This window comes from Cricetulus griseus, chromosome 7 (genome assembly GCF_003668045.3).
Source record: "Cricetulus griseus strain 17A/GY chromosome 7, alternate assembly CriGri-PICRH-1.0, whole genome shotgun sequence".
Classification (NCBI taxonomy): Eukaryota; Metazoa; Chordata; class Mammalia; order Rodentia; family Cricetidae; genus Cricetulus; species Cricetulus griseus.
In genome coordinates, this window is record NC_048600.1 from 30,730,436 (window position 1) to 30,750,589 (window position 20,154).

Sequence of the window (20,154 nt, forward strand, 5' to 3'; positions counted from 1 at the left end):
AGATACTTACTTCCTTCAACTTTTTCATCTTTGTAGGTTTTCTGGGAACTATATGAATATAGCTGCAAAAAAAAAAATAGAAAGGAGAGAGAATAGTTAGAAAGGCAATATTCTCACTGAACCGTGAAGCTTCTGCCAAGAGGAACCAATGTCAGCAATGAGACAGGCAACCCCACAAGTCAAAATGAATCCACATCACAATGTGACAGCACCATGTCATGGGACACCTCCAACTGTACTAGCTAGCCTTGCCCTGTGGAACTCTCTCCGGTGACATGACTAGGTGAATCTCTGTCAGTCTGAAGCCAGCCTGGTCTACAGTGTGAGTTCCAGGACAGCCAGGGCTACACAGAGCAAGCCTGTCTCAAATAAATAAATAAATAAACAAACAAACAAACAAGTTCACGCTCTGATCTTTGAAATTTGTGTGGACCAGGCAAAGCCCAGCCTGTGGATATTCAGCCTAGGACTCTGCCACTCACTGCCCCTGCCCACAGGCCTGTGTCCTTCAACCTTCCTAACCTCCTCATACTCTCCATTTCTCCAAGCTCATATTGCTAGTCAGCTCTAAGATCCTGGTTTTTATGTTCTCTCATAAACAGTAGTCTCCCAGAGGAGACAACGGACTACCGTTACATTTTTCAAAACATGCAAAAATAATTCAGAAAACTAAGGCACAAAAACCACACAGTGCTATGAGTTGTTCAGTGTTGCACTCCCAAGAACATGGAAACAGACCAAGAGAGCAGGACCCAGCAAGCAGGGTGGCTAAAGGGGGGAACATGAAACCTGCAGCAGGCTTAATTCCCCGGGGCTGATGGTCACTGAGCAACTCTGCTGATGTTTCCAGAGGGAGAGGAAGATGTAAAGTGGCCCTGGCTGCAAGCAAGTTGAAGAAGGGTATTTATTTAATCTGTTTGGTGCTGTGAGGTGGACACTCACTACCTGATTACTGATGAGAGCTTGAACTCTGAGAATGGATCTTTTGCCCAAAGTTGTTATTCCGTCCCACTCAGAGGGAGTCCTTGCTCCCTCACTCTACCTTTACTGTCTCTCCCACCACCTGTCATGGCCTGCCACACACTCTCTCCACCCCCAGGCTTTGATGCGTATGACAAGGCAGAACCAGGAAGGCTTGAACTTAAACGGCACATTCACGGTATTCCAGCAAGCTGCTCTGTGAAAACCTTTCAAGCCACAGGCCCCTGATCATCACTGGGAGGGAGGAGGGGAACCCCAGCACTGCTAGCGTCCCTTACAACTGTTTGCTAGTGACACAATTAGAATCTTATTATCTGGTGAATATTAACTGCTCAGTGGCTCAGCAGTTACAGACGCTAAGGCCCGTGCACTTTACTGATGTCAGTGCAGAAGTGTTTCATAGTTTTATTCAGCAGACTGGAGCCCGATTTCACATGTCATTAACCTAAAAGATGAAGAAAATGAAGCCTAAATGCTTCTCTGTGTTGAGTTCACCGTCAAATATCGTGCATCTATTTCATAGCAGTAAAAGTGCCTGGAAAATGCTAACTAATCTGTACCCGTTGCCCGCCCCTCCCCCCCGCCTCCGGATTAGCCCGGGTTCTGTGTATAACCTGTTGCTCCCAAAGACAGTGGTCCCTGCTGCCAGACACCTTAGATGAGGCTCTGGGAGGGATGTGCTGTGTGCAGAGGGCTGGGTAGGGTGTGCTGCTGTAGAGGCCTGGGTGGGAAGAGATCCAAAGTCCGCACTTACTCCAGTTTCTTGAAGCGCTCGCGACCCGCAGCCACGTACTTGCCACCAGCCTGCAAGGCGTCCAGCCCGAGCACCGGGTGGCCGCGCGTGGGCGTGTAGAGCCTCCGCACACCGAAAGGCACGTCCACCTGCTCGGTCAGCTGCTCCAGCAGAGCCTCGAAGTTGGCCACGCGGCGCCGCGAGAACACGAACTTGCGGCCCACGTAGAATTGGTCCCCGTTGCGGTACACCAAGATGGTCTTGGCCGGCGTGGTGTCCACCAGCGTATAGGGCCCGCGCGTGCCCATGGCCACTGTCGGGACGTGCCCAATCGTGCACGGGGACACCCAGCACACTCGCGGAGAACCCACGGGCTCCCTCGAGCTGCGGGCCACAGGCGGGACTGGGCTGCCAGGCCAGTGGGCTGTGAAACTGCTGCACACGCTGACGTCCTGTGGCGATTATGACTGGGCCAGCGGGAGAGGGGCGATAGAGGAGAGCCAGGCAGGACAGAGGCAACTGGCCAGGGACATGAAGCATGCAGAGAGGGAGGGTTCAGAAGGCAGAGAGGTGAGGACAGAGAAACAGATTGGGAGTAGCAGGAAGCTCAGAGAGGTAAATGGCATGGAACAGAGAACACACACAAGTGTAGACACAGATCGGGGAGGGGTGTGACACACAGAACCAAGGCTGGGAGGGTGCAGGAAGAGCTCAGATAGAAAAAAAGGGGAAGCCTGGTGAGGTGGTGCACGCATCTGGAGACAGAAGCATGAAGATCTCTGTAAGTTTGAGAGGAGAGAGAGAGAGAGAGAAGAGAGAGCGCTCCATCTACAGACACCAGACAAGTGAAGTGATGGAGCTCAGGGAAGAGAATGGGGAAAGGTGGCGCTGGGCCAGGGGTGCCCATCCTGACCTCCCAGCATGCCACTGCCCTGTACTCCAAAGCCATTTGACCACTGACACTGGGGGTTGCTGGGAGCATGTCACCTTCTGACCCTCTGTTTCTTAACTTCATCCCACATTTGTGTAGGACTCCAGGCTCAGTACACACTATGTGAGGGACTGGCTGCCATCAGCACTAGTACCCAGAACTCCAAATGTGTGGCATTTCAGTATACACAGCAGATGGAGTGGAGAGAGAGAGATCTTTGGTAAAGTCATCTCTATTCAGGCCCATTATCTCTTGAATAAATGATTCTAGAAACACTTCCCCCAAAGGTTTTAATGTGCCCAAACAAGTTCTCAGAGCCATCAGGTATGTATTATCTGTTGAATCTACACACAAGTGGTGCAGATTCAACTATCACCATTTTGTATTGTTTTTTCCAAAAAAAAAAAAAAAATGCCTTTTCAGGAAGCTACCCACCATTCATAGCCATGGCCAATTTCTAAACTACCAAATAGGTGGGCAACAGGAGACAAAGACCAATTTGTGGGGTGATCACTTTATTAAACACCCAGGTGTTCAGAACACTGAAGATGGTGGGTGACTACTATCATGGATGAGCTGTTTAAAGATTTGCCTTGAAGCCTGCTTTCAGAGTGAACCTCAGCATGGGCTTCTCCCGGAGGGGCCGCAGCAAACAGATGGAACTGGGGAAGCCCTTGAGCCGAAGGCGGCTTATACCCCCATCCGGGGTGATGGTAAGCTTGGCATGTGTGATGACATCCTGGAGCTCCAGGGTCAGGCTGTCCAACACGTGAGTTTGGTTGGGAAATAACTGGGGAAAAAAGGCAGATGCAAGGTCCTTGTAGGAGGATTATCTATAACTCTCCCAGCAAAGTCAGTCCAGCTTGGCCTTAGGGGATTTTAAGAAAAGTTTTTCAGGAATAATTTGGTCTAATGGAAATCTGCTAATAGGGAAAGGATACCTATGTGACGATGGTATACATGTTCAAGTGTCATGGTATGTAATAAGTAGATGAAATAATCAAATGAAAGAGGAAGTAATCCAGTGTCTTCAGGGCTACCCAGAATCTCACCACACCCATGGTGACTACTTCCCTGGTCCAACACACTCTAGCATGTATCAGGGTGTCCATCCTGAAGATGGGCACAGCATGGCAACTTTAAGTGTGCTGGGCACCCTTCAGATAAGTTAAATGTACTACAGAAACACTTGCCTGTGTATGCATTCTTAGCATACGATGGCTTTTTGTTTTGTTTTAACAAAAGTTTTGATTGTTAGGCATGAAAAAGTCACAGAATCCGTCCTCCCCTGTGAAAACACAGGCGTGGCTTTTTACATTCATTTTACTGCTAAACTGAGCAAAGACTTCTAGGAAAGTTAATTTGAAGAGCTAAAATCCTAGCTGCTTGGGAGGCAGAGGCAGGAGGATTATAAGTTCAAGGCTGGCCTGCAAAACTCATCAAGACTCTGCCTCTAAAAGTATAAAAAAAGACTAGGGGTGGAACTCAGTGGTAGGGAGAAGTGTAGGGGTGGAGCTCAGTGATAACGAGATGTGTAGGGGTGGAGTTCAGTGGTAGGGAGATGTGTAGGGGTAAAGCTCAGGTAGGGAGAAGTGTGGGGGTGGAGCTCAGTGGTAGGGAGACGTGTAGGGGTGGAACACAACAGTAAGGAGATGTTGCAGGGGTGAAACAGAAGTAGTAACGAGATGTGTAGGGGTGGAATTCGGTGGTAGGGAGAAGTGTAGGGGTGGAGCTCAGTGGTTGGGAGATGCATAGGATAAACAAGGTCCCGGGTTCCTCCAGAGACTGAGGGTCAGTCTTCAAACTGCACCCCACGAACCTTGGTGACCGGAAGCAATGGCTTCCACTTATGATCAGGAAGAGTCCACTTGTTCCTGACCATGTCTTCCTCTTCCTGTGTGGTAAGGACACACCCATCCACTTTGCAGCTGTCAGGAGAGTTGCCTGTGGGAGCAAACAGAGACTTGGGAACTGTTTCCTTCAGCATATCTCAGCTTCTAGGATACAGGTATTTTAACCAGATTGAAACCCAGAACACTTGCCTAGGGTGTATGAGGCCCTAGGTTCAATTCCCAGCACCACAAAACAACAACAAAATTCAAGAGCAAGCCAGAGTTCCTCCTAAGCAAAAAGCATAGTGTAGGAGAAAGAAAAGATAGAGCTGGACTGCCTTGTGGAGTACAGGAGTGTGTGCAGTTCGTAGGGACGAGAAGCAGTCAGCCGTGTATTTGCTGGATGCAGTTATACCTTGAAAGTTGGATATACTTAGTAAGCATCATAGACTACAAACTAAATTGCTTGCTTACTGCTACGTAGCACCTCTGAAATCAAGGAGGACCTGGGAACTACTTGCCTTACAATGTCACTTTGTAATATAACAATACAAAGAAATTCTGGGGCTGGAGAGGTGGCTCGGTAGTTAAGGGCGCTGTACAACTGCCTTTATTTCCAGCTGGGGGGGGATCTGTCCCCCATCTAGCCATCACCATGGTTACCTGCACAGTCACACCTACACATAAAAATAATATAAATGTTTCAAGTGAAAACAAAAAAGAAAAAAAGAGGAGAGGTTATAGTCATAAACTTGAGTCCTCGTCAAATATCCTGTGCCCCAGGATTGCTAAATGGTCTCCAGGTGAAAGAATACAGCCTTGAGTCTCTCTCTTCTCTTTGGAACTTCATAGAATTGTGTGCAAGGGTCAGAGGCCCTCGAGGAAGGGTCACATGGTCTTGTGAGGAATACTCCAAGATGGAGACTCAGAACCCTGGCAGAAAGCCCTCACTGCCTGCATGCCCCGTTAGTGTTCATCTCCTGGGAAAGTAGCCTTGCATGTGGGTCATGTATGAATGTGGGGAGAACACCAGAGATGCCGTATTTGTCCCTGACATTTGCGTACATACTAACCTGTGCATCCTTGATCCAACTGGACATAGCTTATTTATTCTTGATACCAGGAATATATTGCCATACTCCTTCCCTCCCTCCTGAATCTCACCACAGTGTCCCCACAAGATCCCAAAGGGCCAGCAGCTTATTTTCATGACCTGTTTGGAGTATTGGTTAGTAGGATTTATTGCCCGTTGCCTTTGTCAAAACTCTTTCATAAAAACAAATAGGGTATCCTACACCAGTCATGAAGAGAAGTGTGGACTAAAGATGCTATTAAAGTTCAAGCATACACAAAAGAGCTGGCATGTCACCTGCCCCTCAGGATAAGTTGGTCAGTCTCAATGATCAGTGAGAACAGAAGTGTAATCTCCAATGAGGTCTTTCCATATGACACCAGCCTCTGACCCCCATCCACCTGCATACACACACACACACACATGCACGCACGCACGCACGCACGCGCGCACACACACACACACACAAATACACACATATACCACTCACTAAATAAACAGCAGTCTACCAAAAGGGAGCCAAAAATATAAAAGTTCTTGAAAAACTTTATACCCACTAAGGAACCTGACCCTCATTGTATTACTGAGCCTTCATATAATCAATATTAAAAATTATGATTTGGAAGTAATTCAAAAAAAAACCTCAACCATCCAAAACATGAATATAAACTGCCACCATCTGTTATAAAGACAGCTAAACAATCATGAGATGCCCAATCCTTAACACTTTGAACACCTAACAGACACTTCTGTAGCCTCTTTGATTTTCTTAATATAGTGGGAAACATATATATTTCATAAGAAAGCAAGTATAACCCGCCGCTGTCCCAATTCTTTTTACTACTGGGTCCCCTCTCTGCTTTTCTCACGAGCTCTTTGCACCTTCCAAGAGGAGCCTGCCTCAAGGCGACCTGGAATCCCATGTGGGTCTCGGGCCTGTCTCTCTAAGTCACTGGCTCACAGCCTAGAGAGTCGAGACGAGCTCTGTCCTACAGCTGCAACCTTCTTTTCATGGCTTTCAACAAGATGACCTTCAGAGCCACCCAACCAAATAGGACTTCTCTAGGGACAGTGGATGACAGAATTAGAGTGACAGTCCTCAAAGCTGCACGGCTGAATGGGAAGACCAAAACCTCAGCGGATTCCCACAGACCTGTTACCAGACAGCAGACACGCTGGCCATAAGGTTCTGCCTGACTTGAGGTTTACCTTTAAAGTACTTTGTATCGATTTCGATTTGAGTGATGACTCCAGGATGGGCCAATCGGAACACTGCCCACTCACAACCTGGCACCTGGAGAAGGCCATTCTCATTTTCCTGGAATTCAAAATCAACAATACACCATAAGCCAACTTAGAGGCAAGAAAGCCAGGAGGAGTTGACATCTCATACTGTGCTTACAACAAACAAGCCAAGTGTGGTGGCATGGTATACATCTGTAATCTCAGCACTCGGGAGAGGTAATCCAGAGGTTCAGGAGTTCAAGACCAGCCTGACTACCTGAGACCCAGTCAAAACGCGCGCACACACACACACACACACACACACACACACACACACATACACACACACACACTATAATTTCTACATTAGTAATAAGTTCATGAAGAATGCTCTAGCACAATGATGCTGATCTACTTCAGCCCGAGGATCCTCTTAAACTGTTTGACCTTCTACAGCAAGTACTTCCCTAGTTACCATCTGTTCTAATGATGATTGGCCTCTAAACCTTGCTTCTCCAGAAGTCTTTTTATATATTTAGAAGGGCTGGATGGCAGGAAGTCAGACCCCAGAGAAGGGGGCAGCTGTAAATTTCCAATAGGATATGCAAAACAAATGGGGTTTCCTTGGTGTAATGTAAAAGAAGTATTTTCAAACACTTTCTAGAAAAAAAAAAAAACTCCAAACTATAGTTGTTGCGCGTCTTACTTCTAACACGGGGGGTCTGTCCAGTCTCCTTGCAGTTTCCCAGCCATCTGCCATGGACTTAGGGTTGCCAACACCTACAGGAAATAGTTGGGGTTAATGAGGTGACTTTTGATTTCATTTGAATGTGGAGATGGATTTGCTGTCCTTAAATTTCACACATAATCCCAAGTCTCACTACATAAATAATTTCAATGGAGTTGATATGTCAGTGAATTCATAGCCATGGGACTGACTGATTTTTTTCTTCTTCTTTATAACAGCTACTTAGGCCTAAATTAAGAAGGACCATGACTCTGGTTGACCCACTCCATTTCACAAAGGCTTCCAGTTGACCCATCCTCCAAAAGAGTTCCCACCTCCATCCTGGGCTTCATTTTGGCCATGCCCAGCTTGTGATGCCACTGCACATGCTTCAACATGAAGGCTGGTTCCTGGGATGACTTCTCACCTATCATATTATTTGGATGTCCAAAGTGTGCATTACTAAATCCTACACAGACTCCCCCAAAAGCAATGGCCACCAGGTCTACAGGTTCCTTGGAATCTGATGCAGTCCAGTCCCTCTGTCCTGTTCCGTACACTCGGAGGCGTGCGACACCACCATCTGAGAAGGGAAGGTGCCTGTGTTAACTGGGAGAAGCTGGTTTCTGGAGTACCGTGTTCCCCAGGCCCGCTAGCCTTTGCCCACCTCCTTTCCTACTTGGCTTACAACACAGTAAGCCCACTGCCCAGGCCCCTGCAGTGGACACTGCCCTGCAGTTCTCCAACACTACTTGTCATTCTTGGCCATCAAGTGCCACGGATCCAAAACTGCCTTTATTTGCCTTGCACACACTTTTCCTGCCCACACACTAGGTCCCCGTCTGACTCACGGGGCAAACGTTATCATGTCTCCCCTCTCTTTCACTCCATTGCTCTAATCATAGCCTAAAGTTAGCTTTGTTGTTTTGTTTTCATGTTTTAGGTCTCTGCTAATGTGGATGCCACAGACACAGAGTATAAAATCTCTGGAGGGCAGACCAGTTACAGAGTCTGTCACATCTACGCAGTTCCCAGAATGTGGCAGAGTGCCAGCTTCCCTAGGAAACCATTCCAGCAAAATCCAAATCAACTGGAAAATTGTCATCATGTGTTTGGGGGCAGGAGAGGTTGTTCAGCAGTGAAGAGCACTCCATGTTCTAGCAGAGGATACTTCAGTGCCCAGCATTCACACAGAGTGGCTCACACCCACCTACCTGTAACTCCAGCTCCAGAGGACCCAACACCCTCTCCTGGCCTCCATCGGCACTTGCACACTTGTATGCAAGCACACATACACACATACACACATACACACACACACACACACACACACACACACACACAAAGAAAAATATTTAATGTTTGGTGTCATAAGCAAGCATTGCAGACTCCAGCACTGACTTGCACCTTCAAAAACTGTATCCCTGGGGAATCTGCATAAGACCAAACTAGACTTCCTTAATATAGGTGACAATGTTGTGACTGGGACAATATATGAGGCCACTGGCAGTGGGTCCAAGATCTAACACTAATGTACAAACTGACTTAGTGGAGCCCATTCTATATGGAGAGATACCTTGCCCAGTCTAGACACAGAAGTGTCGGGGTGGAGATGGCCCTGCCTCAAGGAGATGATGGGATAGACTTAGTAGATTTCCCATGGGAGACCTTACCTTCTCCCTGGAGCAGATAGGAGGGGGAGTGGAGGGAATTAGGGGTGGGGGGAGAAGGAGGGAGGTCACTGGGATTGGAATGTAAAAGATAAATTAATAAAAAATGTTTTTAAAAAACTGTTTCCATTTGTCCCCTGCAGAAGGGGAAAGGGTCACCATCCCCTGAGCAAATTGAGAGCATGGGGAGAGGGGGGAGGGAGCTATGAGAATGAGAAGGGAAGAAGAGGAAGAATGCAGAGGTCATGAGGGAGCAGAAAGTTTGAGTCAGGTGTAGATTAGAAGGAGGGATATGTGATAGGGTTTCATTGGGGGGGTAGGGAAGGAAGGGAGGGAAAAGGGAACTGGGATTGTCATGTAATTCAATCTTGCTTCAAATAAAATAAAAAAAATGATAAAAACAAAAAACAAAACTGTTTCCAAGGTAGAATTGCCACAGAACAGTAGCAAGTCAGCAAAGAGGCGGGAGAAATCTCCCAGGCAGTGTCCATCCCTCACCTTCAACCAGGACAGAAGACAATGGCCAACTAAAAAAGTATTCAGGTACCCTCTGGATCCAACCCAGCAAGGCAGGGCTCACCCTGTAAAATGTCTGAGACATTCCTTCAGCTCTTAAACTTCATCTAAATTGGATTCAACATATGAAGTTGCTATTTTGACATGCCAAAAATAGAAATTTCCTGGGGCTAGCAAAATAGCTGAGTGGGTGAAGGTGATTGCTGCCAAGCATAAGGGGGGGGCTTATATCAATTGATAGAACCCACTTGATGGAGAGACCAGGCTGGCCTCGAACTCACAGAGAGCCACCTACCTGCCTCTGTCTCCCGAGTGCTGGGATTAAAAGCATGTGCCACCACCTCCTGACTAAACTGATACATTTTCATTAACTAACCATTGGTGAATAGAGTATCAGTTTCTTGATGCACAAGAAAAATCACAATCCTATACCAAGCTCAAATTACCAGGAAAAGATGGCTTATTTTGTATTTAATAAACATGAGGATATAAGATGCAAAGTCCACACACCTGTCAAAGGCCCCTGTCATACGTACCTGGGAAAATGTTGAGTCTTATATGAGTCCATCTCTGCTGGGAATTGACCAAAAAATAGTTGTGGCTGGAGTCAGGGTCCCCTGGCTTAAGCTCTGACATGGGAACCAGGTAATCCCAGGAGTCTGATTTTAGCTAATAATAAATACAGAAATGTCAGCAATGGTTCTTGAGAACAATACACTTATCCTATGCAAGGATTATGGAGTGGGGTATGATAGTTGCTAAATGACACACTTTAATAATAAACATAATAAACTCCCGGGTTGGAGATCTTTTTCTCCACACTGATAACAATTAGGTGATGGTGACGGGAGCTTGTAAATAGACAAGCTTTCAAATGCCTTCTTCTTGATTCTTAGAAGAAATCAGAGTGGTGATGTGGGATTCAGATAAAACCCAGGGCTTCGAGGCTGAGGGGATGGTGGGCTGAGTGCCCTTCTCAGAAAGCTGGCTCATTCGATGCTCCCTGTCTGCCACAGATCAACACATTTGCAACAGCACAAATTAATTACTAGACTAGCTTAACACAATGAGAAGGTGCCAAGCACAAGTCCAATTTGTTTATGTTACTAAGTTCATCAAAAATTACTTCCTCGAGTCACTACAGAGGTAAATACGGAGGGTTTCCTGGTGGGGCAGCAGCAGTGTGCAGTCACAGCCAGTGCCCACTGACCTTTCAAGGCTGTGGACAGCCAGGCTGGTCTCCCACACACAGAGGGGAATGAAACACTGAGGAAAAAAACTACTGCCACACTGTGTAGGTACAAAAGGCACAGGATGCCTGTGGCACATCGCAGGCAATTGTCTCATACAGCCAGACCTACAACAGTCTCTTTACACAGAACCAGCATCTTACCTCACTAATGACTCCAAACTCTTCAGGCGTCGCTGCACCTCCTGTCTTGACTCCTCTTGGTGGGATGCCTGGCACTTTTTCTGAAGTCAAAACAACCACACAGGACAAAGATCAAGAAACAAAGAGAACAAACTCTCTTCAGAACTTATGTAGCAATTTTCATCTGCCTAACGGCCCTAAAGACACCCTTACTGTAATCACAGAATCACTGGTTTGGTTTAGAGTCTAGCATGCCAACTGGAGGTCCTCATTGTGCAATTTGCTAACTTATTTCAGAGGACAGTAGAATACATTCCTACCACATTTGCTCAGCATTTCAGGTTAGGCCAAATCCCATAGATCAATCCCTTTTTTAGTTCAGACTATGGCAAGGTTAGTTCCAGAAGCTCTGCCTTCCCCCAGAGTCTGCCTCAGACTCATCAGAAGCAACAGCATCCACAGACAGTTAAAGCAGTTCTCACATGAGTCCCATCTCTCAGACCATCATCAGATTCCCAGGAGGCTAGCCACCTAAGGACAGCAGGGCCTGCTCACCTGTGCAGAGCCTGATGTGGTACTGGGCACACAGCACTTTTTCAGTGTCAGGGTATCTATCCAGTGACACAGTTTATTCTCCCTAAAAACGTGTGTGCACTCATGTGACCATGTATTAATTGATTCAGTAGTCAATGACAGATTGTGTAAATAAATTGTGAAACCCACGTAAGCCACAATATCCAGTGTTCCCAGAAGTAGAAGGGAGCCCTGACTAAGAACCCCAGAGGCTGCTGTATCATTGAGACCCTATGGAGCTGCAAGTATGCTGGAGCTACTAATCTGCAGTTATCTTGGCTCCACCCATCTGATCCCACAGCCCACTGCTCCCACTTTCCCCAGAAACCAGCTCAGCAAATGCCCCGCACAGAGAGAACACAAGGATACACCTCTGCAGACCCGAGCTCTGTGGGGCTGATGATCGCTGTATGGGGCCAGCAAACAGCGAACATCAAAACCTCAGGGCAGCCCATCATAACCCTAGTTCTTAGGCTCCATGGCAACCCGACTACCTCAGAACATTGACACATTTGCTTCTTGTGGAAAGATTAGCATCAAGTTGAGTCAGAGCAGCCTCCCATCTACATTCCTCTCTGGAGACAGTGGCTCCTACGTACCTTCATTCAAGTTTGCTGCTTGAATCGACATTCGAGGAGCATAGCTCCCTGAGAAGTAAGAAATGTCCACGTCAACACCACGGATAATGCCCTGTATCCCCAGCTGGATGACACACCAGTCGTGACCTGTACAACAGGACCATAAGAACACCTGTGATGTTCCATGGAGGAGTACAAGAGTATGTGTGAGGTCCCATGAGGGATGAAGAGAATACTCTTGAGGTCCCACAGGGGAATAGCAGCAACTATTGAGGTCTCATCTTCCACCACAGAAGTAGGGTAGTTCAGGGTAGTTCTCATAATGTGGCCACCAAAGACCACACTGACCTTCAGGATCCTTAATTCTAACCAGAAAATGCACAGGCTTGGATTCAGAGGCACCAACTGAATTTCCAAGCCCATTGTTGTGCTGGGCAGATCACAGGATCTCCATTAGGCTTGTTTCTTGAAGTCAGGGAAGACATCAGCTTCTGCAAGCTCCAGTGTGGCCACTGTAGTGTAGAATCTGCCAGCCTGGGTCTTCCGCAGACTTACTCTCTACTATTTCAGAGTCCCCTACAGCCTCCATTCCACCGGTGCCCCCAGCATGCCTGGGTGTACCTACCAAGCCTTCAAGACACTGGTCTCACAGCAGAGCCCCACTACCACCACCACTCCAGATTCTCACATAGTCCAGGCTTAAACTAGCTAGATATACAAGAACTAATTACTGTGAGTCCCAGTTGTCTGGCCTCCACCTCCAGGCCTGGGGTTCTAGGCATGCCCCCATGACACCTTGTTTAGGTGGTGTTAAGGATGCCAGGTGTGGTGGCTTGAACAGGAAGTATCTCCCATAGGCTCCGGCATTAGGATACTCGAATCCCAATTGGCAGTGATATTTGGGGAGACTTAGGAGGTGGGACCTTGCTAGGGGAATATGTCACTAGAGAGGGGCTTTGAGGGTTTGAAGCTATTTCCATTTCACTCTCTCTGCTGTGGGCATGCTGTTAAAGATGTGATCTCTCACCTTCCTGCTCCTGCTACTCGATGCCTCCTGCTGTCATGCCTTCCCTCACAATGGACTCTAACCCTCTGAAACTGGAAGCCCAAATAAACTCTTTTGTCTACAAGTTGCCTTGGTCATATTATTTTATAACAGCAATTAAGAAAAACAACTAATACACTAGCTAAACTCTCTACCCACTGAGCCTCATCCCCAGCTCCAACCAGTCACACTCTCTAAATTTCACAGTGTAGGAAGAACAGTCACCCCCTCCTTACCTGGAATCCGTTTCCGCCTGGTCTCCCAACCATCCATCCATTTCCCAAACTCGGTGTATTCATGTTCCTTAAAGCTCGGACTGTTGCTCTAAGAAGAGGGACAGGAGATGATTAACATTCATGAAGAGCTCAGGTTGTCAGCCTGTCGGGCTCTGTTGCAGAGACAAAGACTCACTGGGAGTGTCTGTCCCACCTTCATGCTCGGCTCCACCATGCACACCAAGAGGTGCCTCCATGTTCTGTACCATCTAAAAATAGAACTCTTGTCTGTGAGCCTCAGCCCACATAATGAACCCCCATCAGTAACAGAGGAGACCGCACGGGGCGCCATGAATGCTGCCTCTCTGCTGTGTCTAGGTGGGCACTGAGCAAAATACAAGAACTCAATCACACTTCCAAAGCAATGATAGAGGGCATGAAGCAGGTCACCAGGCCAGCCAGGTCATAGGAGAGCCCACTGGAAGCTTGGGGTTAGGATAGACACTGGTGATCTTGTGTTATAGGTGCTGTGCTACCACTTTTTGGAAAGCAAGGACTCCTGGAGGCAGCAATGCCAGCTCAGGTTCTTAAAATGAACCACTGAGATAACTGCTGCATCCCTGAGAACCAGGATGATAGCAGAGCCTCAGTGGAGTAGGGTGACATTGAAATAATTCATGAGCAACCCTAGGACAACCTCTCTCCAAACATTCTATAGCTCCCAGCCTAAGGCCCGTAGGGCAGGCTCACCCCCATACCTCAGATTCCTTCACTGGTGAAAGGCAGAGGATATTAGTGGTTTTTCCCAACAAAGATCATCCTGGGCAGCCAGGCGTTGGTGGCCCGCACATTTAATTCCAGCACTCAGGAGGCAGAGACAGGAGGATCTCTGTGAGTTCAAGGCCAGCCTGGTAGTCTACAGAGCAAGTTCCAGAACAGGCTCCAAAGCAATACAGAGAAACCCTGTCTCAAAAAAAGAAAACAACAAGAAGCTAGCCACCAAAACACCAAACAATGAAATTAAAAAGTGGGGTGCAGAACTAAACAGAGAATTTTCAACAGAGGAATCTGAAATGGCTGAAAGACACTTAAAGTGCTCAAAATTCTTAGCCATCAGGGACATGCAAATCAAAACAACTCTGTGATACCACCTCACACCAGTCAGAATGGCTAAAATCAAAAATACCAATGACAATCTATGCTGGAGAGGTTTCGGAGAAGAAGGAACACTCCTCCATTGCTGGTGGGAGTGTGAACTTGTAAGACCACTCTGGAAATCAGTATGGTGGTTGCTCAGAAAAATGGAATCAGTCTACCTCAAGATCCAGCCATTCCTCTCTTGGGTATATACCCAAATAGTGCATGTTCATACAACAAGGACATATGTTCAACCATGTTCATAGCAGCATTGTTTGTAATAGCCAGAACCTGGAAGCAACCTAGATGCCCCTCAACTGAAGAATGGATAGAGAAAATGTGGTACATTTATACAATGGAGTACTACTCAGCAGAAAAAAGCAATAGAATCTTGAAATTCGCAGGCAAATGGATGGAACTAGAAAAAACCATCCTGAATGAGGTAACCCAGTCACAAAAAGACAAACATGGTATGTACTCTCTCATATATGAATTTTAGACATAGAGCAATGGTTTACCAGCCTATAATCCTCTTCACCAAAGAAACTAGGAAACACGAAGGATTCTAAGGGATAAATAGACCCCAGGAATGGGAAGTGGCATGAACTCCTGAGCTAATTGGGAGCATGAGGGTAGGGGAGAGGGTGCTGCCACAATAAGAGCACGAGAAGAGGAGTAGAAGAGAGGAAATGGAGGAGCAGAGATATTGAGTAGGGGGAAGAATAGAGGAGAGAGAGCAGGATGAGAGATACCATATTAGAGGGAGCCACTATAGGTCCTAGAAGAGATCTGGAACTAGGGAGATCTCCAGAGACCTACAAGGATGACACGATCTGACAATCCAGGCAATGGTGGAGAGGATAACCTAAAAGCCCTTCCCCTAAAATGAGATTGATGACTACTCTTTATGCCATCCTAGAGCCCTCATCCAGTGGCTGATAGAAGCAGAGACAGACATCCACAGAAATACACTGAGGTGAAATCTGGAATTTAGTTGCAGAGAGGGAGGAATGAAGATCGAAGGGGTCTGTACCAGGTTGGAGAAGCCCACAGAAACAGTTGGCCTGAACAAGGGAGAGCACATCGACCCCAGATGCTATCTGGGAGGCCAGTACAAGACTGATCCAGCCCCCTGAACATGGATGTCAATAAGGAGGCCTCTGCACTCCAGGGAGCCTCTGGAAGTGGATTAGCATTTTTCCCTGGTGTAAGAAGGGACTTTGAGAGCCCATCCCATGTGAAGGGATACACTCTGGTCCTGGACACATGGGGAAGGGCCCAGGCCCAGCACAGGAAGATTTGGTGGACTTTGCAGAGCCCCGTTGAGGGCCCTACCCTGCCTGGGGAGTGGTGGGTGGATGGGGTGGGGGTAGGTTGGGGGTGGGGGAGGAGAGATGGGGGTGAGGGGAGGGAGAGGGAGAAGGGACTTACATGTGAAACAAGCTTGTTCCCTAACTTGAACTAATATATATATACAACAAAAACCATCTTGGGCACTGGGACATGCCAGGCTGCATAAGAAATGCCCATGTTTGCTTAGAGATGTATAGATGCTGACAAAATTTTTACTTTATTCCAGATTGGACATCTTTGATGTAATCATCTAAAACATCCCGAAGTTCTCATACTCCAGGGTGATAGAAAAAGGCACTATGTAGAAGAGTGACAATTACATATTTGAAAAAAGACCCTAGTCTGGTTACAAGGTTCCCTCACAGTCTAGAGCCTGCTCTACAATGAAAGACACATAGTTAAATGTGACCCACCCAAATGTGCATAGACTGGAAAAGGGGACAGTGACAGCCACTCAGCAGTGAAGAGGAGGGCCTGGGTCTCCAAGGACTGTGAGAGGTGCTCAGGCATTGAAACGAGTCTAGATCCAGAATGTCAGGTACTTAAGACATTAGAAAATACAAAGCATGCCATACTCTTATAGATACAATTGCTTTAAAGTATAAGATACACCAGATTTTTCTGCTATGGACTGAATGCTCATGTCCCCAGATACCCGTGTTGAAACCCCCAACCATGGTGTGAGGATGTAAGGGCTTGGGAGTGATTTTCTCACAAGGACAGGACATGTTATAGTTTGAATGTTAAATTCTCCCAAAGGCCCAGCTATTGAACAAAAGCTTAAACCTCAGCTTTGGTGATCTCCAGGTTCAGTGAGAGACCCTGTCTCAAAAGTTAAGTGGGGAGTGAATAAAGAAGCCACAGATGTCTATCTGTAGTCTTCACACACATAAATGAGACTGGCTGGCCAACAAGACCCAAGGACCCTCCTGTCTCCTCTTTCCCAGTACTGGGATTATGGGGCACTCACCTCTGTACCTGGTTTCTTTGTACTTTCTGAGGATCCAAACTCAGGTTCCTTATGCATACATAGCAAGCACCTTATCCACTGGGCCAGCTAGCTCCCAAGCTCTATCTATCTGTCCACAGTTTAATTTTTTTATTATTATTAATGATGTGTGTGTACACATGTGTGCATGTGTGTGAGAGAGAGTGTGTGTGTGTGTGTGTATGTGTGTGTAAGTGGCAGCAGAGGACTGCCATGGCATGTGTGTGGAGTCAGCAAATAGTTTTCAAGAGTTTGTTCTCTGTTTCTACTGAGGGTTACAGGGATTAAACTTAGGTCCTCAGGCCTGTGAAACTTTACATGCTGAGTCATCTCCCTGGCCCTACTGACCCACTTGTTAATCAATCTACCTATTGTAATTAGGCAGATATTCCCCAAAACTCAAGATGCATCATACATTTTCTTCCAAGCCTAGAATATGGGATCCACACTAGTCATGGGTCATACTTAGTGAACTCAGTTTTCCCCCTTGGCAATCTGACCCTCACTTCCTCTCTTGGCTCCCCCATCTCCTGGCACCACCTGTCTCTGGATGTTCCCTGGGAGCTGGTACTGAATTTGGAGACTTTCCAGTGGTCTGATCCTTCCTGCCCACTACACAACACACAGCTACCATCCCAGACATGAGTGCATGGCTGCAGACCTCCAACTAAATCAATCATTCACCATACAGGATGCCTGTAGCCATACCTTTATGAGGTTTTCTGCAGGAGCGAAAAAGTCATCTGTTGCGAACAAAACCTGGACAAAGAGAAGAAAGGAATCAACCTACCACCCAGCCATATCACCCTCAGACATCTACCCAAAGGATGTTCAACCACACCACAAGGACACTTGCTCAACTATGTTCATAGCAACTTTATTCATAATAGCCAGAACCTGTAAACAACCTAGATGTCCCTCAACTGATGAGTGGATAAAGAAAATATGGTATATTTACAAAATGAAGTATTACTTAGCTTTAGGAACAAATAGAACTAGAAAAAAAAATCATCCTGAGTGAGGTAACCCAGACGGAGAAAGACAAGCATGGTATGTACTCACTCATGAGTGGATATTAGAGGTAAAATAAAGGATAACTATGCTACAATTCATAGACCCAGAGAGACTAGGTAACAAGGAGGGTTCTTGTGGGTGACACCTAGATCTCCCTGGGGAGGGGAAATAGAGATTTCATGACTGGACTGCTGTGGGTGGGGCTGGGCACATGAGTGATCATGTTGGGGATAGCTAACCTTTCCTCCCACACACTCAGAGGCCATGTCAATCAGCTGGGTGAAGTCCAGAAATCTGGTCAGTTTTCCCTCCTTTGGAATATCAGTCATGCTTCCTAGATGTGAGAAAGGCAGGCCCAGTCAGAAAGGAGCTACGTGAGTAAGGAGGCCTCTGAAACTATGCCTGGAGGCCCTCAGAGGTGAGGCAGTGAAGGAATGGACTGTTAGTCACCTTGGTGAGACCTAAACAACCAAAACAGAAGTGAGAGACAAGAATGAGCATCTGCTTAACACATAGTTCACAATCACAACCACACATGGCCAGGTTGTGTTTCAAGTGCTGTCATAGTCGCTGTTCTATTGCTGTGAAGAGACACTATGACCAGTGTAACTCTGGCAAAAGAAAATATTTAATTGGGACTTGCTTACAGTTTCAGAGGTTTAGTCCGTTATCATCATGATGGAGAGCACGGTAGCATGCTGGAGAAGTAGCTGGGAGTTCTACATCTGGATCCACAGTCAGCAGGAAGAAAAAGACACTGGGCCTGGCTTTCACTTCCGTCTGCCTGAAGCCACGCCCAAAGGAGTGTGGCCACTGTTACAGGTTCTCAGCTAGACACCGCTACAGGCTTGGGCTTTTGAAACCTCAAAGTCCACCCCCACCTCCCCATCCTCACCCCCCCACACACACACACACCATGACACACTTCCTCCAACAAGGCCATACCTCCTAATCCTTCTCAAACAGTGCCAGTCCTTGGTGACTAAGTATTCAAATCTATGAGCCTAGGGGGCCATTCTTATTCAAACCACCATAATTACCTAAAAGGGAAGCATTAATTTTAAAAAGAACAACTTGCTCTTCGTTGTCTTTGGGTGCATTCTAATAATACTCCTAGGGTGAGCAACCAGGCAGCAGGTACAAATGAGGCATGTACAAACATCTACTGTGTGAGCCCTCCACAGTCAGGCAGAGGCCAGGCATAGTCAGACACCAGGCCACAAATATGATGTGGGACTCCTGTCACCAGGCACACAAGACACCTAACTCATTTCTCATTTTGAGGTTGAAGAAGCAGAGAAATGAAAAAAGATAGAGAAATGGAGAGAGGGCCCAGAGGGCCCCAGGGCCTCCCTAACCCTAAACTAAGTGATTCCGTTTCTCCTCATGAGACTAGAGAACACCATGTAAAAATTAACAAGTTATTGACTTTTTACCATGCTGGTCATACTAGAATACCTGACAGAAACACCATAAGATTGGGTTTGACTCCAGGCTTCACTCAGGCCAAGGCACAGAAGAATGTGACAGAGGTTTATGTCATGATAGCTCAAGATGCACAGAGCTGTGAAGGAAGTGGTGCTTAGCATACTCCTCCCACCCTCCTCCAGTGTCTGTCATACTTCCTCTAGGTAGGCTCCGCATCCCAAAGTCTCCAGAACCCCACAAAGTAACACCACAGCTGAGGACCAAGTGATCAAAGCATGAAGCTATGGGGACATTTCAGCTGCAAATCACATCTAAGAGCTCAGCCTGAATCAGTCACTGAAGTGCATCAAGTATGTGAAAAGTCGACTCTCCCTTAAAGTCAAGAAAAATATGATTAATATTAAATAGCATTTTCCAATGAGACACAGATATTTAAGAAATAGGCACTCCTAGCGTCTACACTGGGGAGCTAGAAATATGACTCTGTGAGTTAAGTCCTTTGCTGTGCAAGCATGAGGACCTGAGGTCAAACCCGGGAACCCAAATTTAAGATAAATAAAAGTTAGGCATGTGGCTCAAACTTATCCCAGCACCAGAAAGTCAGGGAGAAATGGATGCCTGGAGCTCACCGACCAGCCAGCCCAGTGGAATCTGTGAACTCCAGACCAATGAGAGGTACTGTCTACTACTAATACTACTAATAATAATAATAATAACATTATAATAATGTGGATGTGTGGATGTGCCTGAAGAGTGACACCCAAG

At 46.8% G+C, this 20,154-nt stretch overlaps 2 protein-coding genes across 2 annotated transcripts in view; both read right to left on the reverse strand.

Moving 5' to 3' along the window:
- The window catches only part of Dcdc2c (doublecortin domain containing 2C), a 28,231-nt gene extending 26,209 nt beyond the window's left edge, over positions 1-2,022 (reverse strand). Inside the window, exons 1-2 of the mRNA XM_035447235.1 lie at positions 1,736-2,022; positions 11-62 (exon numbers count right to left, since the gene is read on the reverse strand). Of these exons, the coding sequence (XP_035303126.1) occupies positions 11-62; positions 1,736-2,022 (339 nt within the window). The remainder of the gene's footprint in view (positions 1-10; positions 63-1,735) is intronic.
- Positions 2,023-3,225: 1,203 nt separating this feature from the next.
- Allc (allantoicase) lies at positions 3,226-18,290 on the reverse strand. The gene is made up of 11 exons (XM_027424403.2): positions 18,201-18,290; positions 17,656-17,706; positions 13,491-13,578; positions 12,231-12,356; positions 11,080-11,159; positions 10,223-10,355; positions 7,928-8,083; positions 7,480-7,553; positions 6,759-6,867; positions 4,465-4,589; positions 3,226-3,435 (listed from the first exon to the last, which is right to left on the reverse strand). The coding sequence occupies exons 1-11, from the start codon at positions 18,288-18,290 to the stop codon at positions 3,226-3,228; spliced, it is 1,242 nt and encodes a 413-aa protein (XP_027280204.1).
- Positions 18,291-20,154: the final 1,864 nt, after the last annotated feature.

What these genes read in the sequence shown, in the direction of transcription:
- Allc (XM_027424403.2), bottom strand. Translation starts at nt 18,290, where the DNA reads ATGACTGATATTCCAAAGGAGGGAAAACTGACCAGATTTCTGGACTTC. An exon ending in CTGCAGAAAACCTCATAAAG is followed by an intron (nt 13,579 to 17,655) that starts GTATGGCTACAG and finishes CCCTCTTCTTAG; the next exon opens with AGCAACAGTCCGAGCTTTAA. An exon ending in ACATCCAAATAATATGATAG is followed by an intron (nt 7,554 to 7,927) that starts GTGAGAAGTCAT and finishes TATTTCCTGTAG; the next exon opens with GTGTTGGCAACCCTAAGTCC.